This window comes from Pristiophorus japonicus, chromosome 10 (genome assembly GCF_044704955.1).
Source record: "Pristiophorus japonicus isolate sPriJap1 chromosome 10, sPriJap1.hap1, whole genome shotgun sequence".
NCBI lineage: Eukaryota > Metazoa > Chordata > Chondrichthyes > Pristiophoridae > Pristiophorus > Pristiophorus japonicus.
The window spans coordinates 47,660,770-47,684,007 of NC_091986.1; the positions used below are offsets into that span (position 1 = coordinate 47,660,770).

The 23,238-nt window shown below is 47.1% G+C and overlaps 1 protein-coding gene across 1 annotated transcript in view; it reads left to right on the forward strand.

Moving 5' to 3' along the window:
• gramd1c (GRAM domain containing 1c) overlaps positions 1-17,330 on the forward strand; it is a 125,970-nt gene extending 108,640 nt beyond the window's left edge. The window contains exons 12-13 of the mRNA XM_070891420.1: positions 1,149-1,254; positions 16,577-17,330. Of these exons, the coding sequence (XP_070747521.1) occupies positions 1,149-1,254; positions 16,577-16,660 (190 nt within the window). The 3' untranslated portion in view covers positions 16,661-17,330. The remainder of the gene's footprint in view (positions 1-1,148; positions 1,255-16,576) is intronic.
• The last annotated feature ends 5,908 nt before the right edge of the window (positions 17,331-23,238 follow it).

Below are 23,238 nucleotides of genomic sequence, written 5' to 3' on the forward strand. Positions count from 1 at the left end.
TGGTCTACTCCTGCTCCTATTTCTTATGTTCTTATGTACTAAACCCAAGTGCAGACCTGATATTTATAACCGTGATTACCAGCAGTATGGGAGAATCTGCCACAATCAGTTACAATCTTCCCTATACTGGATAAGCTGTATCAGGTTTCATCGTCCCAAGACAGGGTCCAAGTTAATCACCACTAGAGGATTCCCTGGTGAAGTTTTGAGTACAGACTAAGGAGCCGAACTTGGCGGACTCACCGCCCACTGCTGCCGAGTTTTCTGGGCGGTCTCCCCTCCGAGCGAGTTTGGTGGAGGCCTCCCACCAGCGGGGAGGGAAGACCGCTGGGGACTGTCCGCTGGTGCGCAACACGCGTAATTGTCCTCCCGCCTACCGAGCTGCCAATTTGGTCCGGGCGGGAATCCACTGCAGCAGGGGTAGGATCGCCGCGTGGAGGCAGGTCTAACCTCAGCGGTAAGTGGGAAGACCTGCAAAAAAAGGTTAGTACACTTATTTTCTTTTTTTTCCCCCAGCGATCCAGATGGATGGAGTCCCCTGAAGGTTTTCCAGTGTTTTTTTTTTATTTTTGGGAAATGTAAATTTGTATCTGTTCCCCCCCCCCACTCCCTGGGCCCAGCTCAATCCTTGCGGTACTTTGCTGAGGATTGCATTTGCTGCCGAGATTGGAAGCTGCCACCTGCTGCTGCCCATATTCAGGGCGTAAATCGCTTTTTTGCCGCCGGGCGGTCTTTCCAGGACTTTTCCACGAAACTTCCGCCCAAAGTATCGTCAGGACCATCAGGTGTCCTTTGGGCAGCACTTGCGCGGAACTTAGCATCCACCAAGTTCGGGGCCTATCTACGGCAATTCCTCCCTTCCAGCAAAGTCAATTAGGCAAGAAACTGTAGAGGCAGGAAACACTTCATTTATACATGCACAGCTACCCGGATCATTGGATCACATTTGTGTCCAAGCACAAGCAATAGATATGGCAATGGCACATCTCCCTGCTGGAGGGAGGCCAGGCTTAAGCCATTGTGGTACTGAGTAAGAAGGTTCACACAAGGTTCTATTTGTGCCATTCACCATACTCTTGCATCTGGTTTAAACCATAAAAACCTCTTCAAGTTTCCCTGAGACAGTTTTATTTTCCTGTTTCCCACAGTTTGGATCAAGAGACGATAACAAAGCAGGAAGCAAAATACAAGAATAATGCCGAACTTCAACAATTGCGGATGGTGATCAATGATTCCATTTTACTTCTAGAACAGGTACTGTGAACAGGGAGCATTTTTGACGAGGTCTGTAAATTTCATGGCTAAAGGTACTGAACGGGCAGGTCTATAATCATAGAGAAATGCAGCTTATGTTGATTGTTGCAAGGCACTGAGCTGTGCTGGTAAAAGAAAAGATATTAAGGGAAAAAAAACTTACTATTAAATGAGGTTGCAGGTCCTTTTAAAATATGGGGTAAATTCAGCATCCCTACACAGGAGCACAGGCCACGCTAGGGCTACATTAATCTCCTCTCCGACCTGCTGTCAATAAGTGTGTCTCCCAACTGGGACACTAAGGGGTCAAAATTCGGTTACGCTCTGGCCCGGCAATTGAGGGTACTACCTCCGAGAGTAAGTAGCGCATAATGTCGGGCGCTCCACTTCCTCTTGAGGGCTGTACCAGGGTGCTAAGCACGGGAATTTTCCAGTGCTACGTGGAGCGCTGTGTAGCGCTGGCCAGGATCACTGGGCCCTCTCCTTCCATTAAAGGGGAAGGCACGCTGCGAGCTCTGTAGTGGGGTGAGGAGCCTTCACTTCACCATATGGGTACCATGGCAGCAGCCCGGCACAGAAGCCATGGACCCCTTAAAATAAACAATGGAAGGCCGGTCCGGTAAGTCGGCAAAAGAAAATGGTGCAGTGCACCTCACCTTTACTTTTCGCCCCGCGAGAGGAGTGCTGCCCGGTTTGTGACCCGTGAGGCTGGCACTGACATCGCCCTTGGCGGTCTCACGGGGCGCTCCCCAATTCCTGCTGCAGGGCAAAAATGAGTCGCTGCGGCCCAGGGCACTGCTGGTTTTGTGCCTCCGTTAACTCCCGCACAATCCCGGTAGCAACCGCACCCCCCCTCCCTCCCCCCCACCGGACGAGAAATAATTTGTGCCCCTCAACGGGAGTTGCAAACGATGCAAATTTCTCCCCCTAAGTATTTTGTTTTAAAATTATCCTGATTATCTATCTAATCGTAGCCAGAAAATCTACTGCAATGGCTTCTCTTCCCACACCCGCCTCATTAACTCTGGTGTCCCCCAAGGATATATCCTTGGCCCCCTCCTATTTCTCATCTATATGTTGCCCCTTGGCGATACCATCTGAAAACACGGAGTCAGTTTCCACATGTACGCTGATGACACCCAGCTCTACCTCTCCACCACTTCTCTCAACCCCTCCTTGGGGCCCAAGTTTCCACATGATTTGCGCCTGATTTTTAAAAGCAACTGGTGGAGAACGGACTATCTTAGAAATCGCAATTCTCCACATTTTTTTTTCTGCAGTTCTAGTCAGGTAGAACAGTTTTACTTTAGAACAGAATTTTTTCTTCAAAAGGGGACGTGTCCGGCCACTGACGCCTGATTTCAAAGTTTCCACAGTGAAAACGTACTCCAAACTAAAGTAGAATGGAGCAAGTGAAGATTTTTGTAGAACTGAAAAAACCTGTTCTACACATTAAAAAATCAGGCGCAGGTTACAAATTAGGCGTCCAGAACAAGGTGGGGGGGAGGGGGGGGGGAAGGGAACTCATTAAATTCCACAATCAATCCTTATTTATACTTCTATAAAATCCAACCTGAATAAACATTTATAAGCAAAGAAAAGATTAAATAAACCATCTTCCTACCTGTGTGAAAGTGCTTCAGCCATCGTTCGAAGGAAACCGCCGTTTGTTGCCACACAGGGGAGGGAGGGGAAGGAGACAGCGGCTTGTTGCCGCGGAGGGGAAGGAGACAGCGGCTTGTTGCCGCGGAGGGGAGGGAGGGGAAGGAGACAGTGAGAAGGGAAGCCTCAGTGCTGATGTGCTGATAGCAATGTGGTTTTATTAAAAAATGTTCAAAAATTAAACAGCTACAAAGAACTACAAAAATGGCCGAGTGCCAATGTTTTTTTCACACTGAGCATGCGCGAACGCTCCAACGCACACGCGCAGCGTTGCCGGCAGGAAAAAAACTAATTTAAATAGTACCCGCCCCCTCCCACTTACAAAATCGGCGCGAGTGTAGGCTCCGCCCCCCTGGGCGCCGCGCCAAACAGACAAGGAGCTGCAAAGCGCTCGAGAATAGCGCGTTTTTTTTTCTGGTGCCATTTTAGGCGCGAAAAACGGGCGCCCAGCTCAGAGGGGCGCCCATTTTTTATCCTGTGGAAACTTGGGCCCTTGGTCTCTAAATTGTCAGACTGCTTGTCCGACATCCAGCACTGGAGGAGCAGAAATTTTCTCCGATTAAATATTGGGAAGACCTAAGCCATTATCTTTGGCTCCCGCCACAAACTGCATTCCCGAACCACTGACTCCATCCCTCTCCCGAGCATCAATCTGAGGGTGAACAAGACTATTCGCAAACTAGGCTTCATATTTGACCCTGAAATGAGTTTCCGGCCACATATTCACGGCATAACTAAAATCACCTTTTTCCACCTCAGTAACATTGCCCACCTTTGCTCCTGCCTCATCTCTTCTGCTGATGAAATTCTCATCCATGCCTTTGTTACCTCTAGATTTGACTACTCTAACACATTCCTGGCTGGCCTCCCACATTCTACACTACATAAACTTGAGGTCATCGAAAACTTGGCAGCCCATGTTCCTAACTTGGACCAAGTCACAATCACCCATCATCCCTGTGCTCACCCACCTACATTGGCTCCCGGTTAAACAATGCCTCAATTTCAAAATTCTCATCTTTGTTTACAAATCGTTCCATGGCCTTGCCCCTCCCTAGCTCTGTGATCTTTTTCAGCCTCACAACCCCACAAGATGTCTGCGCTCCTCAAATTCTGCCCCTTTGAGCATCCCTGACTTTAGCTACTCAACCATCGGTGGCTGAGCCTTCAGCTGTTTGGGCCCTAAGCTCTGGAACTCCCTCCCTAAACCTCTCCGCCTCTCTACCTCTCTTTCCTCCTTAAGATGCTCCTTAAAACCTACCTCCTTTAACCAAGCTTTTGGTCATCTGCTGCAATTTCTTCTTATGTGGCTCGGTGTCAAATGTATCTGTTTTTTCTTGTAACACTGCTGTGAAGCACCTTGGGACGTTAAAGGCGCTATATAAATAAACGTTGTTGTTGATTACTTTTCTCATTTGCCATTTAAAGTGCTTTGATATTAGAAACGATTCATAGAATCAAATATGTAATTATGATTTATATTACAAAAATAGCATTTTTATTATCTCAAGTTAAATGTCGTCTGAGTCATACGTAATAGGAGTTAGAAATAAAATGTGAACCACCTCACAAGTGAAAATAAAAACAATTACAAGCTCAGTGAAGTATTCTGCTGATAAAAACTCTTCCATTTAGTTAAAAATCTGAATTATAATTTTCCACATTCAGAAATTGTCATGTATGTACATTCTGTTTGTAGCCACCAGATGGCGTCATTGGTGGAGGCCACTGAGCAGCACGCACATGGAGCACGCTCAGGTATAAAAGGTCAGCCATTTTGAGAGTCAGGCACTTTGGGCCTAAATAAAGCAGAGCCAAGGTTGTACCTTGCTTAGTTAAACAGTACTGACTTTGAACCTTTATTGCATACATAACATTTGGTGATGAGAATTCAAGAACCTTTGTTTGCAAAATGAGCATGACTGGATTTTTAGAGCGATTCGTGGAGGGAGAAGATTGGGCAGACTTTGTGAGCCGTTTGAACCAGTACTTCGTGGCAAACAAATTGAAGGGGGTCGACGATGCAGATCAGCGCCGGGCCGTGTTCCTCACTGTGTGCGGTTCAAAGATCTACAGTCTGATAAAGAATCTACTCATGCCTAGTGAGAAAACGCACGAGGAGTTGTGTACATTGGTATGGGAGCACCTCAAGCCAGACGACGGCATCATCATCTCGAGATACAGGTTTTATACACATGTTCAATCGGAGGGCCAGAGTGCAACGGAATTCGTTGCCGACCTGAGATGTCTAGCGGGACCGTGCAAGTTCGGGACGGTGTTGGAAGACATGCTGCGGGACCTCTTTGTTATCGGTATCAACCACGAGGTGATCCTGCACAAACTTCTGGCGTTGAAGTAGTTGGATTTAATAAGGACCATCCAGATCGCTCAATCATGTAGGATGACGGACAGGAGTCTAAAGCAAATAGCGGTGAAGAACCGAACCTTGGCAAGTACTGTAAATGCGATTGGTTCGGCAGAGTGGCACATGGCAGGGCCTATCCGGCTGCGTTCGCGAAACCTGTGGCTGCCCAAAGTCCGCCAGCGGGAATGTATCCGACTTCTCCGTGTTGGCGTTGTGGGGGAAATCATCGGCACCAGCAGTGCCGAATTAAGCAATATAGTTGCAAAGGCTGTCTGAGAGTGGGGCATCTCCAGCGCAAGTGTCCGCAGATGAGTAAGCGAGCTGCGACACACCAAGTGGAGGATGAGAGTCAGACTAGCGCGGATCCGGATACGCAATCTGAGATGCCAGAGGAAGAAGTGTATGGACTGTACTCTTTCTAAACCAATTTTGAATAACGTGAAGTTTAACGCGATACTGGTATCGATGGAACTGGACACAGGGGCGCGACAATTGATCATGAACAAGAGGGCATTTAATAAGCTGTGGGATACTGCGAGGCCCAGGCTGAGCCCTGTTAATGCCAAGCTGCGCACGTACACCAAAGAACTGATAAGGGTCATTGGCAGTGCACAAATTAATGTGTCGTATAACGGTGCGGTTCACGAGCTACCGCTGTGGATTGTTCCAGGCAATGGCCCAACGCTGCTCGGTAGGAGCTGGTTGGAGAAAATCAGATGCGACTGGAATGACATAAAGGCATTGTCATCGGAGGAAAATGCATGTGCCCAAGTATTGAGCAAGTTCCCCTCGCTGTTCGAACCTGGTATCGGCAACTTCACGGGAGCCAAGGTGCAGATCCACATGGACTCGGATGCAAGAACCATCCATCATAAAGCTCGGGAAGTTCCGTATATGATGAGGGAGAAGGTGGAAATTGAACTGGACAGACTCCAGCGTGAAGGGATCATATCAGCTGTCGAATTTAATGAATGGGCCAGCCCCATTGTTCCTGTGCTGAAAAGTGATGGCACAGTCAAAATCTGTGGAGGCTACAAGGCTACGATCAACAGGGTTTTGAAACAAGATCAGTACTCGCTACCGAAGGCTGATGACTTGTTTGCGATGCTAGCCGGAGGGAAGTCTTTCACAAAACTGGACTTGACGTCGGCCTGTATGACGCAGGAGTTGGTCGAGCTGTTGAAGAGACTTGCGTGCATTAATACGCACAAAAGACTGTTTATTTACCACAGGTGCCCTTTCAGAATTCGCTCAGCCGCAGTAATATTCCAGAGGAATATGGAAAGTCTACTGAAGTCTTGTGTTCCAAGATGATATCCTGATCACCGGTCGATATTCCAAAGAACATCTGAACAACCTGGAAGAGGTTCTACTGTGTTTGGATAGAGTGGGACTCAGACTGAAACACTCAAAGTGTGTCTTCATGGCACTGGAGGTCGAATTCCTCATGAGGAAAATCACCGTTGATGGCACCAGACCTACTGACGTGAAAACCAAGGCCATCAAAAATGCACCCAAGCCACAGAATGTGACGGAGCTGCATTCGTTCCTGGGTCTACTCAACTACTTTGGATCCAAAATAGATCGCTGGTACGGTCATGGCCAAGGAGGACAACAGAGTATTCGTTATTAAGCTAAGAATGGGTAAACTTGCAGGAAACACATGGATCAGACAAAGCTGAGGCACACAGATGAGTCAGAACAGTCGGACGAAGAAACCATAGACGACCAACCAACCTACCAGCAGTCTTCAGAGGACTCAAGGGTCATCAGTAAACCCGGAATTTCTATCACGGACCTGTTCAATAAAAATGGACTTGCAATTCCTGACATGGCCACTGCCACCCCCAACAAGTCAGTCATCCATCCATCAGCCACAACAGACCCCGCACACTCACCCAAGTCTGGAATCGAACTGAGACAGTCAACCTGGGAGCACAAAGCACCGGACCGTCTCAACCTGTGAAAGACTGTGATAAGATCTCAGAGGGGGGTATTGTCATGTATGTACATTCTGTTTGTAGCCACCAGATGGCGTGATTGTTGGAGGCTACTGAGCAGCACGCAAATGGTGCTGCTCTGATATAAAAGGCCAGCTATTTTGTGAGTCAGGCACTTTGGGCCGTAATAAAACAGAGCCAAGGGTGTACCTTGTTCAGTTAAACAGTACTAAGTTTGTACCTTTATTGCATACATAATATTTGGCGACGAGAATACAAGATCGTTTGTTTGCAAAATGAACATGATTGGATTTTTAGAGCGAGTCGTGGAGACGATTGGGAAGACTTTGTGAGCCGTTTGAACCAGTACTTCGTGGCCAACAAAATGAAGGGGGTCGACGATGCAGACCGGCACTGGGCCGTGTTCCTCACTGTGTGCGGTTCAAAGATCTACGGTCTGAGAAAGAATCTACTCATGCTTAGTGATCCAACAGAGAAAATGTACGAGGAGAAAATATACATTGGTATGGGAGCACCTCAAGCCAAACGACGGCATCATCACCTCGAGATACAGGATTTATACACGCATTCGATCGGAGGGCTAGAGCGCTACGGAATTTGTCGCTGACCTGAGACGTCTAGCGGGAACTTGCAAGTTCGGGGCGATGTTGGCAGACATGCTGCGGGACTTCTTTGTTATCGGTATCAACCACGAGCTGATCCTGCGCAAACTTCTGGCGGTAGAGGAGTTGAATTTAAAAAGGGCCATCCAGATCACTCAATCATGTGTGACAACGGACAGGAGTTTAAAGCAAATATCAGTGAAAAACCGAACCTCGGCAAGTACTGTAAATGCCATTGATTCGGCGTTCGGCAGAGCGGCACATGGCAGGGCCTAGCCGGCTGCATTCACGAAACCTGTGGCTGCCCAAAGTCCGCCAGCGGGAATGTATCCGACTTCTCCGTGTTGGCGTTGTGGGGGAAATCATCGGCACCAGCAGTGCCGATTTAAGCAATATAGTTGCAAAGGCTGTCTGAGAGTGGGGCATCTCCAGTGCAAGTGTCCGCAGATGAGCAAGTGAGCTGCGACACACCACGTGGAGGATAAGAGTCAGACTAGCACGGATCCGGATATGCAATCTGGGATGCCAGAGGAGGAAGTGTACGGACTGTACTCTTTCATAACCAAGAGTAAACCATTTTTGATTAAAGTGAAGTTTAACAGGATACCGGTATCGATGGAAGTGGACACTGGGGCGAGTCAATCGATCATGAACGAGAGGGCATTTAATAAGCTGTGGGATACTAAGACTGCGAGGCCCAGGCTGAGCCCTGTTAACACCAAGTTGCGCATGTACACCAAAGAACTGATAAAGGTGATTGGCAGTGCACAAATTAATGTGTCGTATAACGGTGCGGTTCACGAGTTACCGCTGTGGATTGTTCCAGGCAATGGCCCAACGCTGCTCGGCAGGAGCTGGTTGGAGAAAAATAAGATGCGGCTGGAACAACATAAAGGCATTGTCGTCGGAGGAAGGTACATGTGCCCAAGTATTGAGCAAGTTCCCCTCTGATATGTCCTTACTATACAGTATAAATGCACACGAGGACCATACTAGAGAGAAGGTCACCAGTTACCTTTATTACCAAGACCTCAAGAGGCAGACGGTGGGTGGAGCTTCCTCTTTTATACCAGAAAGTCCAAGTTAGGAGTGTCTCCCAAAGTTCGCCCCTGTGATCAATGGTCTCAAGGTGTACAACTTCGGTCAGCTTATACATGGGTTACAATGACAGTTAAATACATGACATCACCTCCCCCCCAAAGTCTTATTGGTATCACAGGTTAAGTCTCTCTGGTGGTTTACGTCCCTTGTAGAACGCCTGAGTTGGGGCTCCGGTTGTTGGGCGCTGGCCTGAGTGTCTGCTGTTTGCGGTGCCTCAGACCTGTCCGGACTGCCCACAGTGACTGGGCTCTCCTCCACTTGGTTCCAGTGTTCAGTCACCTGTGGTGGAGTAAACTCTACGTCGTATTCTTCCTCTGCTTCTTCTATGGGGTTGCTGAACCTCCTTTTAGTTTGATCTATGTGTTTGCGGCAGATTTGTCCATTGGTAAGTTTAACTACCAAAACCCTATTCCCCTCTTTGGCATTCACAGTGCCTGCAAGCCATTTGGGCCCTGCAGCGTAATTAAGGACAAAAACAAGGTCATTGACATCAATACATCACGCCCTCGCATTCCTGTCATGGCAGTCACATTGTGACTGATGCCTGCTCTCAATAATTTCTTTCATAGTCGGGTGTATAAGGGATAAGCTGGTTTTGAGCGTCCTTTTCATTAGCAGCTCTGCGGGTGGAATCCCTGTAAGCAAGTGTGGTCGGGATCTATTGGCCAACAGGAGGCGTGATAAGCGGCTTTGTAGGGAACCCCCTTGGATTCTGAGCATCCCCTGTTTGATTATCTGCACTGCTCATTCCGCCTGGCCGTTTGAGGCCGGCTTGAACGGTGCCGTTCTGACATGGTTGATTCCATTGCCTGCCATGAAGTCCTGGAATTTAGTGCTTGTGAAGCACGGGCCATTGTCGCTGACCAAGACGTCCGGTAGACCATGGGCGGCAAACATTGCCCGTAGACTTTCTACTGTGGCAGAGGATGTGCTTGAATTTAAAATGGCACACTCAATCCATTTGGAGTAGGCGTCTACTACAATCAAATACATTTTTCCCATGAAAGGACCTGCGTAGTCCACAAGGATGCGTGACCATGGCTTGGCGGGCCAGGACCAGGGGCTAAGGGGTGCTTCCCTGGGTGCGTTGCCCAGCTGAGCACACATGTTGCAACTGCGAACACAAAGTTCCAGATCTGCATCTATCCCTGGCCACCTGTGACCTGACAATTGCCTTCATCATGACAATGCCCGGGTGCTCATTGTGAAGTTCTCTGATAAACACCTCTCTGCCCTTCTGGGGCATGACTACTCGGTTTCCCCACAGTAGGCAATCGGCCTGAATCAAGAGTTCATCCTTGAACCGATGAAACCCCATACGTGGCTGCCCAGTCTCCATTCAGGACACATTTCTTAACTAAAGACAGTAGCGGGTCTTTATTTGTCCAGACTTTAATCTGACGGGCTGTCACAGGTGAGCCTTTGCTTTCGAAAGCTTCAACAGCCATGACCATCTCAGCAGCATGCTCAGCTGCCCCCTCAGTGCTGGCTAGTGGGAGCCTGCTGAGTGCATCGGTACAGTTTTCAGTGCCCAGTCTGTGCCGAATTGTGTAGTCATAGGCGGCTAACGTAAGTGCCCACCTCTGTATGCGGGCCGATGCATTCACATTTATGGCCTTGTTGTCGGCCAAAAGGGACGTTAGGGGTTTGTGATCTGTCTCCAGCTCAAATTTCCTGCCAAACAGGTACTGGTGCATTTTTTTTACTGCATATACACATGCTAGCGCTTCATTTTCTACCATCCCGCAGCCCCTTTCTGCCTGGGACAGACTTCTGGAGGCATAAGCTACTGGCTGTAACTGACCATTGGCATTCACATGCTGCAACACACATAGGACGACACATCGCACGTTAAAACTAATTTCTTACACAGGTCATATAATGTCGATAGTTTGTTGGAGCATAACAAGTTGCGTGCTCTATCAAAAGCCTTTTCCTGGCTGTTCCCCCAGACCCAATCGCGACCTTTGCATAGGAGCACATGTAGCGGCTCAAACAGCGTGCTCAATTTGGGAAGAAAGTTACCAAAATAGTTCAGGAGCCCCAGGAACGAACACAGCTCCGTCGTGTTTCGGGGTCTGGGTGCTCTCTGGATCGCTTCTGTTTTGGACGCAGTAGATCTGACCCCGTCTGCTGCTACCCTCCTCCCCAGGAATTCGACCTCTGGAGCTAAGAAGACGCACTTCGCCTTTTTCAGTTGCAGCCCTACCCGGTCCAGTCTGCATAGCACCTCCTCCAGGTTATGGAGGTGTTCTTCAGTATCGCAACCCGTGGTGAGGATGTCATCTTGAAAAACCACCGTCCTTGGAATCGACTTGAGGAGGCTTTCCATATTTCACTGAGTGAATCCCGAACGGACATCTGTTGTACTCAAACAACCCCTTGTGTGTCGTGATGGTAGTCAGCTTCTTCGACTCACTCACCAGCTCCTGGGTCATGTAAGCTGAGGTCAGGTCCAATTTTGAAAATGTTTGCCACCGGATAGCATCGCAAAGAGGTCCTCCGCTCTCGGTAGCGGGTACTGGTCTTGGAGTGACACCCGATTGATGGTGGCCTTGTAATCGCCACATATCCTAACCGACCCATCCGCCTTGAACACCGGTACGATCGGGCTCGCCCAGTCACTGAATTTGACTGGCGAGATGATGCCTTCCCTCAGCAGGCGGTCAAATTCGCATTCTATCTTTTCCCGCATTACATACGGCACCACTCTGGCCTTGTGGTGTACTGGCCTGGCATCCGGGTTTATGTGAATCACTACCTTGGTCCCCATGAAAGTGCCGATGCCGGGTTGAAATAATGAGTCAAATTTGTCCAGGACCTGTGAGCATGATACTCGCTCCACAGAAGAAATTGCATTGACATTACCCCATTTCCAGTTCATGACAGCAAGCCAACTCCTCCCCAGTAGGGCAGGACCGTCCCCCGGGACAGTCCAGAGTGGCAACCTGTTCTCCGAATCTTTGTGGGTCACGACTACCGTGGCGCTGCCAAGCACCGGAATGATCTCCTTTGTATATGTCCGTAGCAGTGCGTCAATCGGCAATAATTTTGGCTTCCTGGCCTTGGACACCCACAACCTTTTGAACTGTTTGATACTCATCAGGGACTGGCTGGCCCCTGTGTCTAGCTCCATTAATACTGGGATGCCATTGAGGAGCACTTTCATCATTATCGGTGGCGTCCTGGTATATGAACTGTATACGTGCTCCACATGAACTCACTGAACTTCAACTTCCATGTATATCCCCCAGTATTCATTTGGCCTCGTAGAGCTTGCCTAGGGCCCGTCCTCCTCATACATCAACCTAGCTGCAGCTTCCTGCACATACGCGCCAAGTGACCGCTGACGTTGCAGTTTGTGCAGGTATATTGCTCTGGCTGGGTGTTTGCCTCCACGCCTCCAGCATGAGCTGGAGGCCCCATTGTTGGAAACAAAATGTCCATTACCAGTCGATCGTCTCTGACTGTCTCTGTAAATGTCCTTAAGCGCACCATTAAATGGTGTTGATGGCCCCATTACTGACCGCATTGTCCATTGCGATGGCATGAATTGCCGTTCAGCTAGCCATTGTCTCTGTTGAATTCCATCTTTGGGTTCGACTGCATGCTGGGGCATGTCCGATTGCCCTTGTCTGCCTAGAGAACTGTGTGCTGCGTTAACAATGTTGACTTCCTGGTCGTTTGCTGCATTTGAGCCAAGATTTTTGCCATAAATCATTCTGGTCTCTTCCTCCCCTGAGATAATTGTCTGGGCTATCAGAGCCGCCGCTTCCAAGGTCAAGTCTTTGGTCTCAATCAGTTTCCTGAAAACCCCAGCGTGCCCGATGCCCTCAATAACAAAGTCTCGCAGCATCTCTGCTCTGCATGCATCTGGGAACTTACATAGGCTCACCAGTCGCCGGAGATCTGCCACGAAGTCTGGAACGCTTTGCCCTTCTCGCCGCCGGTGCATGTAAAACCGGTGTCTCGCCATGTGCATGCTGCTTGCCGGTTTAATGTGTTCCCTAATAAACTTACTGAGCTCTTCGAACGTCTTGTCCGCCAGCTTCTCTGGTGCTAGAAGGTCCTTCATCAGGGAGTACGTTCTGGATCTACAAACCGTCAGGAGATGAGCCCTGCGTTTGTCGACCAAATCCTGTCCCAACCATTCCTTAGTGACAAAACTTTGCTGTAGTCTCTCAATAAAGTCGTCCCAATCATCACCAACACAGTATCTCTCTTCTGTGCTGCTAGTGGCCATGCTCGTGTGGTTTAAATCACAATTTCTCGTCGCCAATGATATGTCCTTACTATACAGTATAAATGTACACGAGGCCCATACTTGAGAGGAAGGTCACTCGATGACCAGTTACCTTTATTACCAAGACCTCAAGAGGCAGACGGTGGGTGGAGCTTCCCCTTTTATACCGGAAAGTCCAGGTTAGGAGTGTCTCCCACAAGTTCGCCCCCTGTGGTCAGTGTTCTCACGGTGTACAACTTAGGTCAGCTTATACATGGGTTACAATAACAGTTGAATACATGACACCCTCGCTGTTCAAACTAGGTATCGGCAACTTCACGAGAGCCAAGGTGCAGATCCACGTGGATTCAGATGCAAGACCCGCCCATCATAAAGCTCGGGCAGTGCCGTATATGATGAGGGAGAAGGTCGAAATTGAACTGAACAGACTCCAGCTTGAAGGGATCATATCACCTGTCGAATTTAATGAATGGGCCAGCCCCATTGTTCCTGTGCTGAAAAGTGATGGCACACTCAGAATCTGTGGAGATTATAAGGCTACGATCAACAGGGTTTCGAAACAAGATCAGTACCCGTTACCGAAGGCTGATGATTTGTTTGCGATGCTAGCGGGAGGGAAGTCGTTCACAAAACTGGATTTAACGTCGGCCTATATGACACAGGAGCTGGTCGAGACATTGAAGAGACTTGCGTGCATTAACACGCACAAAGGACTGTTTATTTACCACAGGTGCCCGTTTGGAATTTGCTTGGCTGCAGCAATATTCCAGAGGAATATGGAAAATCTACTGAAGTCCGTACCCAGAACCATCGTGTTCCAAGATGACATCCTGATCACCGGTCGTGACTCCAAGGAACATTTGAACAACCTGGAAGAGGTTCTACTGTGTTTGGACAGAGTGGGACTTAGACTTAAACGCTCGACGTGCGTCTTCATGGCACCGGAGGTCGAATTCCTCGATAGGAAAATCGCCGCTGATGGCATCAGACCGACTGACGTGAAAACCAAAGCCATTAAGAATGCACCCAAGCTGTACACGTGACAGAGCTGCGTTCGTTCCGGGGTCGACTCAACTACTTTGGTAACTTCCTACCTAAATTGAGCACCTTACTTGAACTACTACACATGCAATTGAGAAAAGGCAACAACTGGGTGTGGGGCACATTGCAAGACAAAGCTTTCACCAATCTGCTTTGCTCGAAAAAGCTGCTGGTACATTATGACCCATGTAAACATTTGGTTTTGGCCTGTGACGCATTGTCATATGGAACTGGTTGCATGTTACAACAAGCCAATGAGTCGGGAAAACTTCAACCTGTCGCGTATGCATCCAAAAGTTTGTCTAAAGCAGAAAGAGCCTACAGCATGGTAGAAAAATAAGCTTTAGAGTGTGTGTACGGTGTTAAAATGATGCATCAGTACCTGTTCAGTCTCAGGTTCGAATTAGAGACCGATCACAAGCCGCTCATTTCGTTGTTTTCCAAGAGCAAAGGTATCAATACCAACGCTTCATCCCGCATCCAAAGGTGGGCATTGACATTATCTGCCTATGATTATGTCATTCGCCACAGCCCTGGCACAGAGAATTCTGCCGATGCTTTGAGCCGGTTGCCATTGCCCACACCGGAGGTGGAAACGCCACAACCGGCAGATTTAATGTTAATCATGGATGCAAGCTAACCCCTGTCACAGCTCAACAAGTTAAGACCTGGACCAGCCAGAACCCAATAGTATCGGTGGTAAAGGGTTGCATCCTCAAAGGGGATTGGTCTGCCATACCTAAGCAAATGTGCGAGGGGGCCAAACTGTACATTCGTCGCAAGGACGAACTGTCTATTCAAGCAGATTGCATATTGTGGGGCAATCGTGTTGTAATGTCTAAGAAAGGGAGAGAGAAGTTTGTGCGTGAGTTACACAGCACACATCCTGGTATAGTGATGATGAAGACCATCGCCAGGTCCCATGTATGGTGGCCAGGAATTGATTCTGAGCTGGAAGCAAGCATGCATCAGTACAACACTTGCATGCAGCTCAGCAAAGCACCAGCGGAATCACTGCTGAGTCTGTGGTCATGGCCATCCAAACCTTGGTCCAGATCCATGTAGAATTTGCAGGTCCCTTCCTGGGCAAAATGTTTTTAGTGGTGGTGGATGCTTATTCGAAGTGGATAGAATGCATAATCATGTCATCCAGTACGTCTGCGGCATCCATAGAGAATCTCAAATGTCATGTTCGCGACACATGGTCTGCCTGACATAGTGGTGAGCGACATTGCGTTGTGCTTCACCAGTCAGGAGTTTCAGGAGTTTGTAACACTTAACGGCATAAAACATGTAAGGTCAGCACCGTTCAAGCCTGCATCCAACGGGCAAGCAGAACGTGCAGTACAAATTATCAAGCAAAGCATGAGGAAAGTAACCCAAGGGTCACTGCAGACCCGCTTGTCTTACATACTGCTGAGTTACAGGACAAGACCCCACACACTCACGGGGGTCTCGCCTGCTGAACTCATGATGAAAAGAGGTCTTAAGACCAAGTTATCTCTTGTACACCCTGATTTAAGTAATCATGTTGAATACAGAAGACAGAGTCAACAAGGATACCACGATCGCGCAACTGTGTCACGCGAGATTTCTGTGAATGATGCCTGTATATGTGTTGAATTATGGTCAGGGTTCCAAATGGATCGCTGGTACGGTCATGGCCAAGGAGGGCAACAGAGTATTTGTTATTAAGCTCAAGAATGGGCAAATTTGCAGGAAACACATGGATCAAACAAAACTGAGGAACACAGACGAGTCAGAGCAGTCAGACGAAGAAACCGTCGACAACCAACCAACCTACCAGTAGCCTTCAATGGACTCAAGGGTCATCAGTGAACACGGAATTTTCATCTTGGACTTGTTCAATAAAAATGGACTTGCAATTCCTGATATGGTCACTGCCACTCCCAACAAGTTAGCCATCCAGCCACCAGCCACAACAGACTCCGAACATTCACCCAAGGCCGGAATCGAACTGAGACGGTCAACCCGGGAGCGTAAAGCACCGGACCATCTCAACCTGTGAAAGAATGTGATAAGATCTCAGAGGAGGGTATTGTCATGTATGTACATGCTGTTTGTAGCCACCAGATGGTGCCATTGTTGAAGGCCACTGAGCAGCACACACATGGTGCTGCTCTGATATAAAAGACCAGCCATTTTGTGAGTCGGGCACTTTGGGCCGTATTAAAGCAGAGCCAAGGGTGTACCTTGTTCAGTTAAACAGTACTCAGTTTGTACCTTTATTGCATACATAACATTGGGCTTATGAAGTCAATTGTGGGTGCTTATGTCCAGGAAGAGTATTCATCCATTCAATTTTTGTTTTTTTTCTCATTTACAGTTGAAAAGCTCACTCACAGCGATTCAGAAAAGTTTTGAACTACAAAACCAGACCCTGAAGACACCCAGCAGACAGGACTTGTGAAGAGTGCAGGTGAAATCTGAGCATAGCCAAGAGAAGATGGAAAAGAATAAGATAATATTTGTGTTGATATAGTGCCTTTCACTTCGGGAACAACCCAAAATGATGTGCTGACGCCCCGGTGTGGGACCCCAACCCACAATCTCTGACTCTAACCTTGCGCGAGCGAATGAGCGAAGCTGATGCACAAATATACAAAATGTGATTACAACAGATTGCCATCCTTGGCCATACTGCACATTAGAAGTAATTTCTGCTGAGCGACCAATTAGTTTATGACTGTGACGAAGGCTATGTGAATTCTCTAGCACCTGGGACCTGATTGAATATTAAAACACTGACCATTAAACTACTGCAATTCAATAATCATTTAACAGTTGTATTTTTAAATAACAACTTTAATTTTTCACCAGTTAAGAAGTGAACGGTTTGTTTGGGCTGTGGCTCTTTCTAGACCTCACTTGCACTATTTTTGTAAGACCATTTAATTTTGTGTAGAAATTAACATTATCGAGTTGCTGCACACAAAACATAGCTGGAGTTTGTACTTAGAAACTTGTGTTAATGTGGATTAAAATCCACTGCAATTTATAGAAGTAAATCTAAATGTTGATAAATGATTTATAGGCAGCTTTTTAATACATACTATCTAATTGCAAAACCAGTTTTAAAGGTACCATCCTAAAACTTGAAAGTTTTTTTTAAAATAAGGCAAGGTTATGAAGTGATCTGTAGGGTAATTTATTTCATTGTTTACATTTGGAATGTAAAAATAGAATTTGCATTTATTTCTTTTATTTTAGAATGTACTATTTATTCCACCTGTGTCTCAATCAATCTTTAATGATTTCTAATAAAGTCTTGAAGACAGAAATTACTGTTGCAGATAATAGCGGACAACTGCTCAGTGCATGCATCTATTCCCTCTGCTTGCTAAGCAGGCACTTAAATGAGTAAACACTTGTTAAAACAGTGGCCAGAACAATGTCATACAGAGACAAGTGTTTGTCTGCTGTTATTATGAATAGTCATTTCAATCCTCTTAACATTATTTTCTGGGGCAGCAAAACCTCACGGTGTCAGAACGCTAACTGTAGTGAAAGGGCAAAAGATAACTCGAATATTTAGAAGCGATTCAGAGTTTCATAACGTGACTGAGGTCCGTAACCTGAGGGCCTGCAGCCAGTATTATTTTATTAGAGTATCTGAGTATGATTGCAATTCAGGCACAAATGAATAACCACTTGGGGCATCCGGTTATCGGTACTGATGTGATGCGCGTGATGTACTGGGCAAGGATGGTAATATATGGTAACTGGCAGATTAGAAACAGATTTATTGAAAGAAATCTTTAATTTTTTTATTTTTTTAAATTTCTATTGTATAAAATCTATGGAGCATGTTCGGCAAATTAACCCCATTCATTATTTACTGCTTGTTTTCAGTGTTACTAAATAAATTAGTTAGAAATTTCCTTTCAAAACAATATAGTTAAGAGGTTGAATTAAGAACATAAGAATAATCGATCACTGTTGTGTTCTGCCCCCTGAAGCAGCCAAACTCAGGTGTTGGACCTGAGCCACTTACCGAGGAAGACGAGTTGGGGTGGTTTCCCGTAGCCTATCTGGTGGTTCCTATCTAATGAGCATTTTCTCCGAGGTGGGCTGCAAGCAAGGCTAACAAGCCCCAGCTACCCTCACAACCATCGAACTGAATGTCCGCAAGACTTGCTCACAGTGCCAGGGTTGGGAGTACAGCCAACTTATTCTAATAATTGAAAATGATGGGGAAAGTGCAACCTTCACTGACTTAAACTGTGTCTGTCTCTCTGCTGAGCTGGTTCTACTGGTTTTTCAACTTTGCTACTTGCTGGCTTGTGATTTTAAATTTTTTCTGCCGCATTTGATCTGCAGTGACTTCCAACTTGCATCAATGTCATCTTTCTGCACCGTAACCGATTCTCATTCCTAACCTCCATCCTACAATTCTCTACCCTTCAGATAGCTTCCGGACTTCACTCGTCTGCTACACCTGTCTCCTAACTTGGACAACAGTCTGGCGATGCTCCATGCTGACTCCATCCTACTATCCCTCCATGGGACCTCTGACTTTGACTCTGGTCTCCCTTCTATTGTCTCCAACCTATTCCCTGCTACTACCAGGAAATGTGTATCCCATTAATCACTACATAACCTGGCCTATGTAACCTGATCTCTTCCCTGTGTACATTCGCTTGCGCATTTTAGCTGCTACTCTGGACCCGAGCCATTCACTTCTATTTCTACTTTTTTCTCCCCCCATTTCCTTTTCTCTCTATCCCTCCCTGATTGCTCTCTCCTGTCGTCGTGCTTCCTTTCATCCCTTGTCTCTCCAATACTTTGCCCTCCCAAATCCCTACCCCAATCCTTCATTACTCTTAGACAGATCGCTACAGAGAAGTATCATGGACTGCAGGAGTTCAAGAAGGCGGCTCACCACCACCTTCTCAAGGGCAAATAGGGATAGGCAATAAATGCTGGCCTTGCTAGCGACGCCCACATCCTGTGAACAAATTCTACTCTCCTGTCGCCATCCCAGGCTTGACTCCCTCTTAGATAAGCCTACAAGCTTCCCTCTGTGCCTCTCTTGGCATCCTCCAAAGGGCCCACCATGGCTGTTGTCACTGCCACCTCACAAGCAGCAACCCAACTGTCCCACCCTACTCTCTCACTTACCTTCTCGCTCAGCATGTCCGTTGGGGGCTAATATCACCAATCTCCTCCCCGTCCAACTCACCCCTCCCAGCGCTGAACCTGTGGATGTTGGCAGTGGATCAGCCATTACCGACTCTCTCCGTATCTCCCTCCAGAAAGTCTGTTCATTTGCGAACAAGGCCCTTGCCATCCATGAGCTTGTGGATGATTGTATCAACATCATGGCCTTGATGAAATCTTGGCTGAGGGGTGATGACACCAACCATTAAATGAAGCCTCCCCGCCCGGATATACCTTCCACCACTTGCCCAGCTCAGACCGCCGTGGTGGCAGTATGGCTCTCATCACCAAATCACACCTTGGTCTGTCCCTCTACTCCTCCGACACTTTCTCCTCCTTTGAGCATCTCCCCTCTCATTTAAAATTCATATTCTCTACCACCCAGCCAAGTACCATAAAAATTTTATCACTGAAATATCCTCACTGCTTTCCTCCCTCAGCCTCTGCACCGAGCGACTTCTCATTTTCAGTGATTTCAACCTCCATCTCAATTTATCATGCTCTCTCTCCTTTCAGTTCACTAGCCTCCTATCCTCCCTTAACATCTCCCTCAACCCATATTCACGGCCACCCCCTCGACCTTGCCTTCTCTCGTGGCCTCGCTTCTCCCATCGTGTCAATTGCAGATAAGGCCATCTCTGACCACTTCCTCGTATCACTCTTCACCCACATCCCCCTTCCCCACCCCAGACTCTGCCATCTTCTGTGTCCGCCCCCGGAAAAATCTCTCTCCCAACTCTCTTACAACTGCACTTACAAAATCCCAAGAGTCCAGCCTTTGGCCCTCCATGCAACATATTTCTGCAGCCAGTGATCTGCTCACCCATACCCTCACCACCGCCTTTGATGCGCTAGTCCCTATTAAAACAATTACTCTCTCTCACCTTAATACGGCCCTCATCTTCGCTCGCTTAAGTCCAAGGGTTGTAGACTTGAACAGATATGGCGGACAAGTGTTTTAGCCATTTTTGGCTGGACCACATAAAGCATCAACGGGTCCTGCTCTCACCTGCCAAAACTACTCACTATTCAAGTGATTCTGAATGCAAAGATAACCCTCGGCTTCTATTCTCTACTGCTAGCCATCTTCTTAATCCCCTCTCCCCGTCTCCTGCACCCTCATCGAGAACAAGTGTGATGAGCTCATGGACTTCTTTGTCTCTAAGATTGAGACCATCTGTTCAGCTGCCTCTGCCTCTTTGTATCCTGAAGTCATACCATATCTGAATTAAAATCATCAGATGTATATTGTTTGCAGATCAGCAAACCTAATGTATTCTAACCCTTAACTAAGTGTAATGATTGTAAAGGTGGGTTCTTATTGTAATTACTGGGGGTTCCATTGTGGTGAAAAGGAGAGGGGGAAGAGGAAAGAGCAAAAGGGGAGGGTCTGTAATGGGGTGGAGGGCAGATGTGATTACATTTCAAAAGGGATGGCAGTAATGGGACAAGTAAAGGAACTAAATATGAACAGAAAATGCTGGAAATACTCAGGTCAGTGGAGAAAGAGATTTGATGTTTCAGGCTCGTGACCTTTTGTCAGAATTGGAAACTGTTACAGATGCGACAGGTTTTAAGCAAGTAAAGGGGGAGGGGAAGAAAGAAAAAAGGTGACGGTCTGGGATGGGGTGGTGGGCAGAGTGATTTAATGACAAAAGGGATGATGGTGCAAGGAACAAGGTGGTGGTAATGGCACAAGTAAAGAAATAAAAGATGGGTCGAGAGGTGGTGTTACATTTACACCTCATCTGTTCCATTGAAGCTCAAATAAAGAAAATAAGAACATTAGAAATAGGAGCAGGAGTAGGCCACCTGGCCCCTTGAGCCTTCTCCGCCATTCAATAAGATCATGGCTGATCTGATCATGGACTCGGCTCCACTTCCCTGCCCGCTCCCCATAACCCCTTAACCCCTTATCGTTCATAAATCTGTCTATCACCGCCTTAAATATATTCAATGACCAAGCCTCCACAGCTCTCTAGGGCAGAGAATTCCACAGATTTACAACCCTCTGAGAGAAGAAATTCCTCCTCATCTCAGTTTTAAAAGGGCAGCCCCTTATTTTGAGACTATGTGCCCTAGTTTTAGTTTCCCCTTGGAGTGGAAATATCCTCTCTGCATCTACCTTGTCGAGCCCCCTCATTATCTTATACGTTTCGATAAGATCACCTCTCATTCTTCTGAACTCCAATGAGTATAGGCCCAACCTATTCAACCTATCTTCATAAGTCAGCCCCCTCATCTCCGGAATCATCCTAGTGACACTTCTCTGAACAGCAAATATATCCTTGCATTTATATAAAGCCTTTCATGACCACCATAACTGCTTTACAGCCAATTAAGCACTTTTTGGAGTGTAATCATTGTTGTAATATAAGGAACGCGGCTGCCAATTGCACAGAGCAAGCTCCCACAAATTAGCAATGTGATCATGATGAGCTAATGTTTTAATGATGATTGAGGGATAAATATTGGCCAGGACACTGGGGATAACTCCCCTGCTCTTCTTCAAAATAGTACCATGAGATCTTTTACGCCCACCTGAGAGAGCAGACGGGGCCTCGGTTTAGCGTCTCATCCAAAAAACAGCGCCTCCAACAGTGCAGCACTCCTTCAGCACTGCACTGGGGTGTTAGCCTAGACTTTTGTGCTCAAGGCTCTGGAGTGGGACTTGGACCCACAACCTTCTGACTCAGGCGAGAATGTTACCCAATGAGCAACGGCTGACACCAAGTTTGAGGAACAGCACCTCATCTTTCGATTAGGCACTTTACAGCCTTCCTGACTCAACATCGAGTTCTACAATTTCAAATCATAACCACTGCTCTCATTTTTTACAGACAATGGATGCTGGTAATGATTCTGCTGTTGCCATTTACACCGCCTCTAAACCCATCTTTTTCTTTACATGTCCCATTACCACCCCCTTTTGTTACTTAATCACTCTTGCCCTCCACCCCATCACACACCTTCCCTGTTTCTGCTTGCTTAAAAGCAGTTACATTTGCCAGTTTGTAACGTTAACTCTGTATCTCCAGAGATGCTGCCTGACCTGAGTATTTCCAGCATTTTCTCTTTATATTTCAGATTTCTAGCATCTGCAGTATTTTGCTTTCATAAAGCAATAAGAGATGGGTCGAGAGAAACTGTAAATGGCAGCTCCACCTCCTCTGCCCCCACCACCCCGCCACCCCATCGTGTCCCTGCACTAGCTTAAAACCTTACATCTCTAACCTTTTCCACCTCAGATGAAAGATCATCGACCTGAAACATTAACTCTGTTTCTCTCTCCACAGATGCTGCCTGACCCGCTGAGTGTTTCCAGATTTTATTTCAGATTTCCACAGATCTCTAGTCAGAACTAAAGTCCCAGAGAGCGTTGCCCAATGTTAAACTGTCCAAAAGGCTGCAGTCAACTCAGTTCATTATGCTCGATAAATCATTGCTAATGAGCATGGGTTTGCACATCGTCTACCTCGCATGTAACTAATACTTTGGACATGTTGAATACTTCCCAATTTTCCCATCTCGCAAAGACTTTCTCTTTCTCGGTCACTGTTTCTCTTAGGAGCATAGAAATCATAGAAATTTACAGCACTGAAGGAGGCCATTTCGGCCCTTTGTGTCCGCGCCAGCCGACAAAGAGCTATCCAGCCTAATCCCATTTTCAAGGGCTTGGTCCATAGCCCTGTAGGTTACCGCACTTCAAATGCATATCCAAGTACTTTTTAAATGTGATGAGGGTTTCTGCCTCTCGGGGATCTGTGGACATGCACTACAAATGTCCCTTTGTTCCTCTACACTTCTCAGTGTCCTGCCATTTAATGT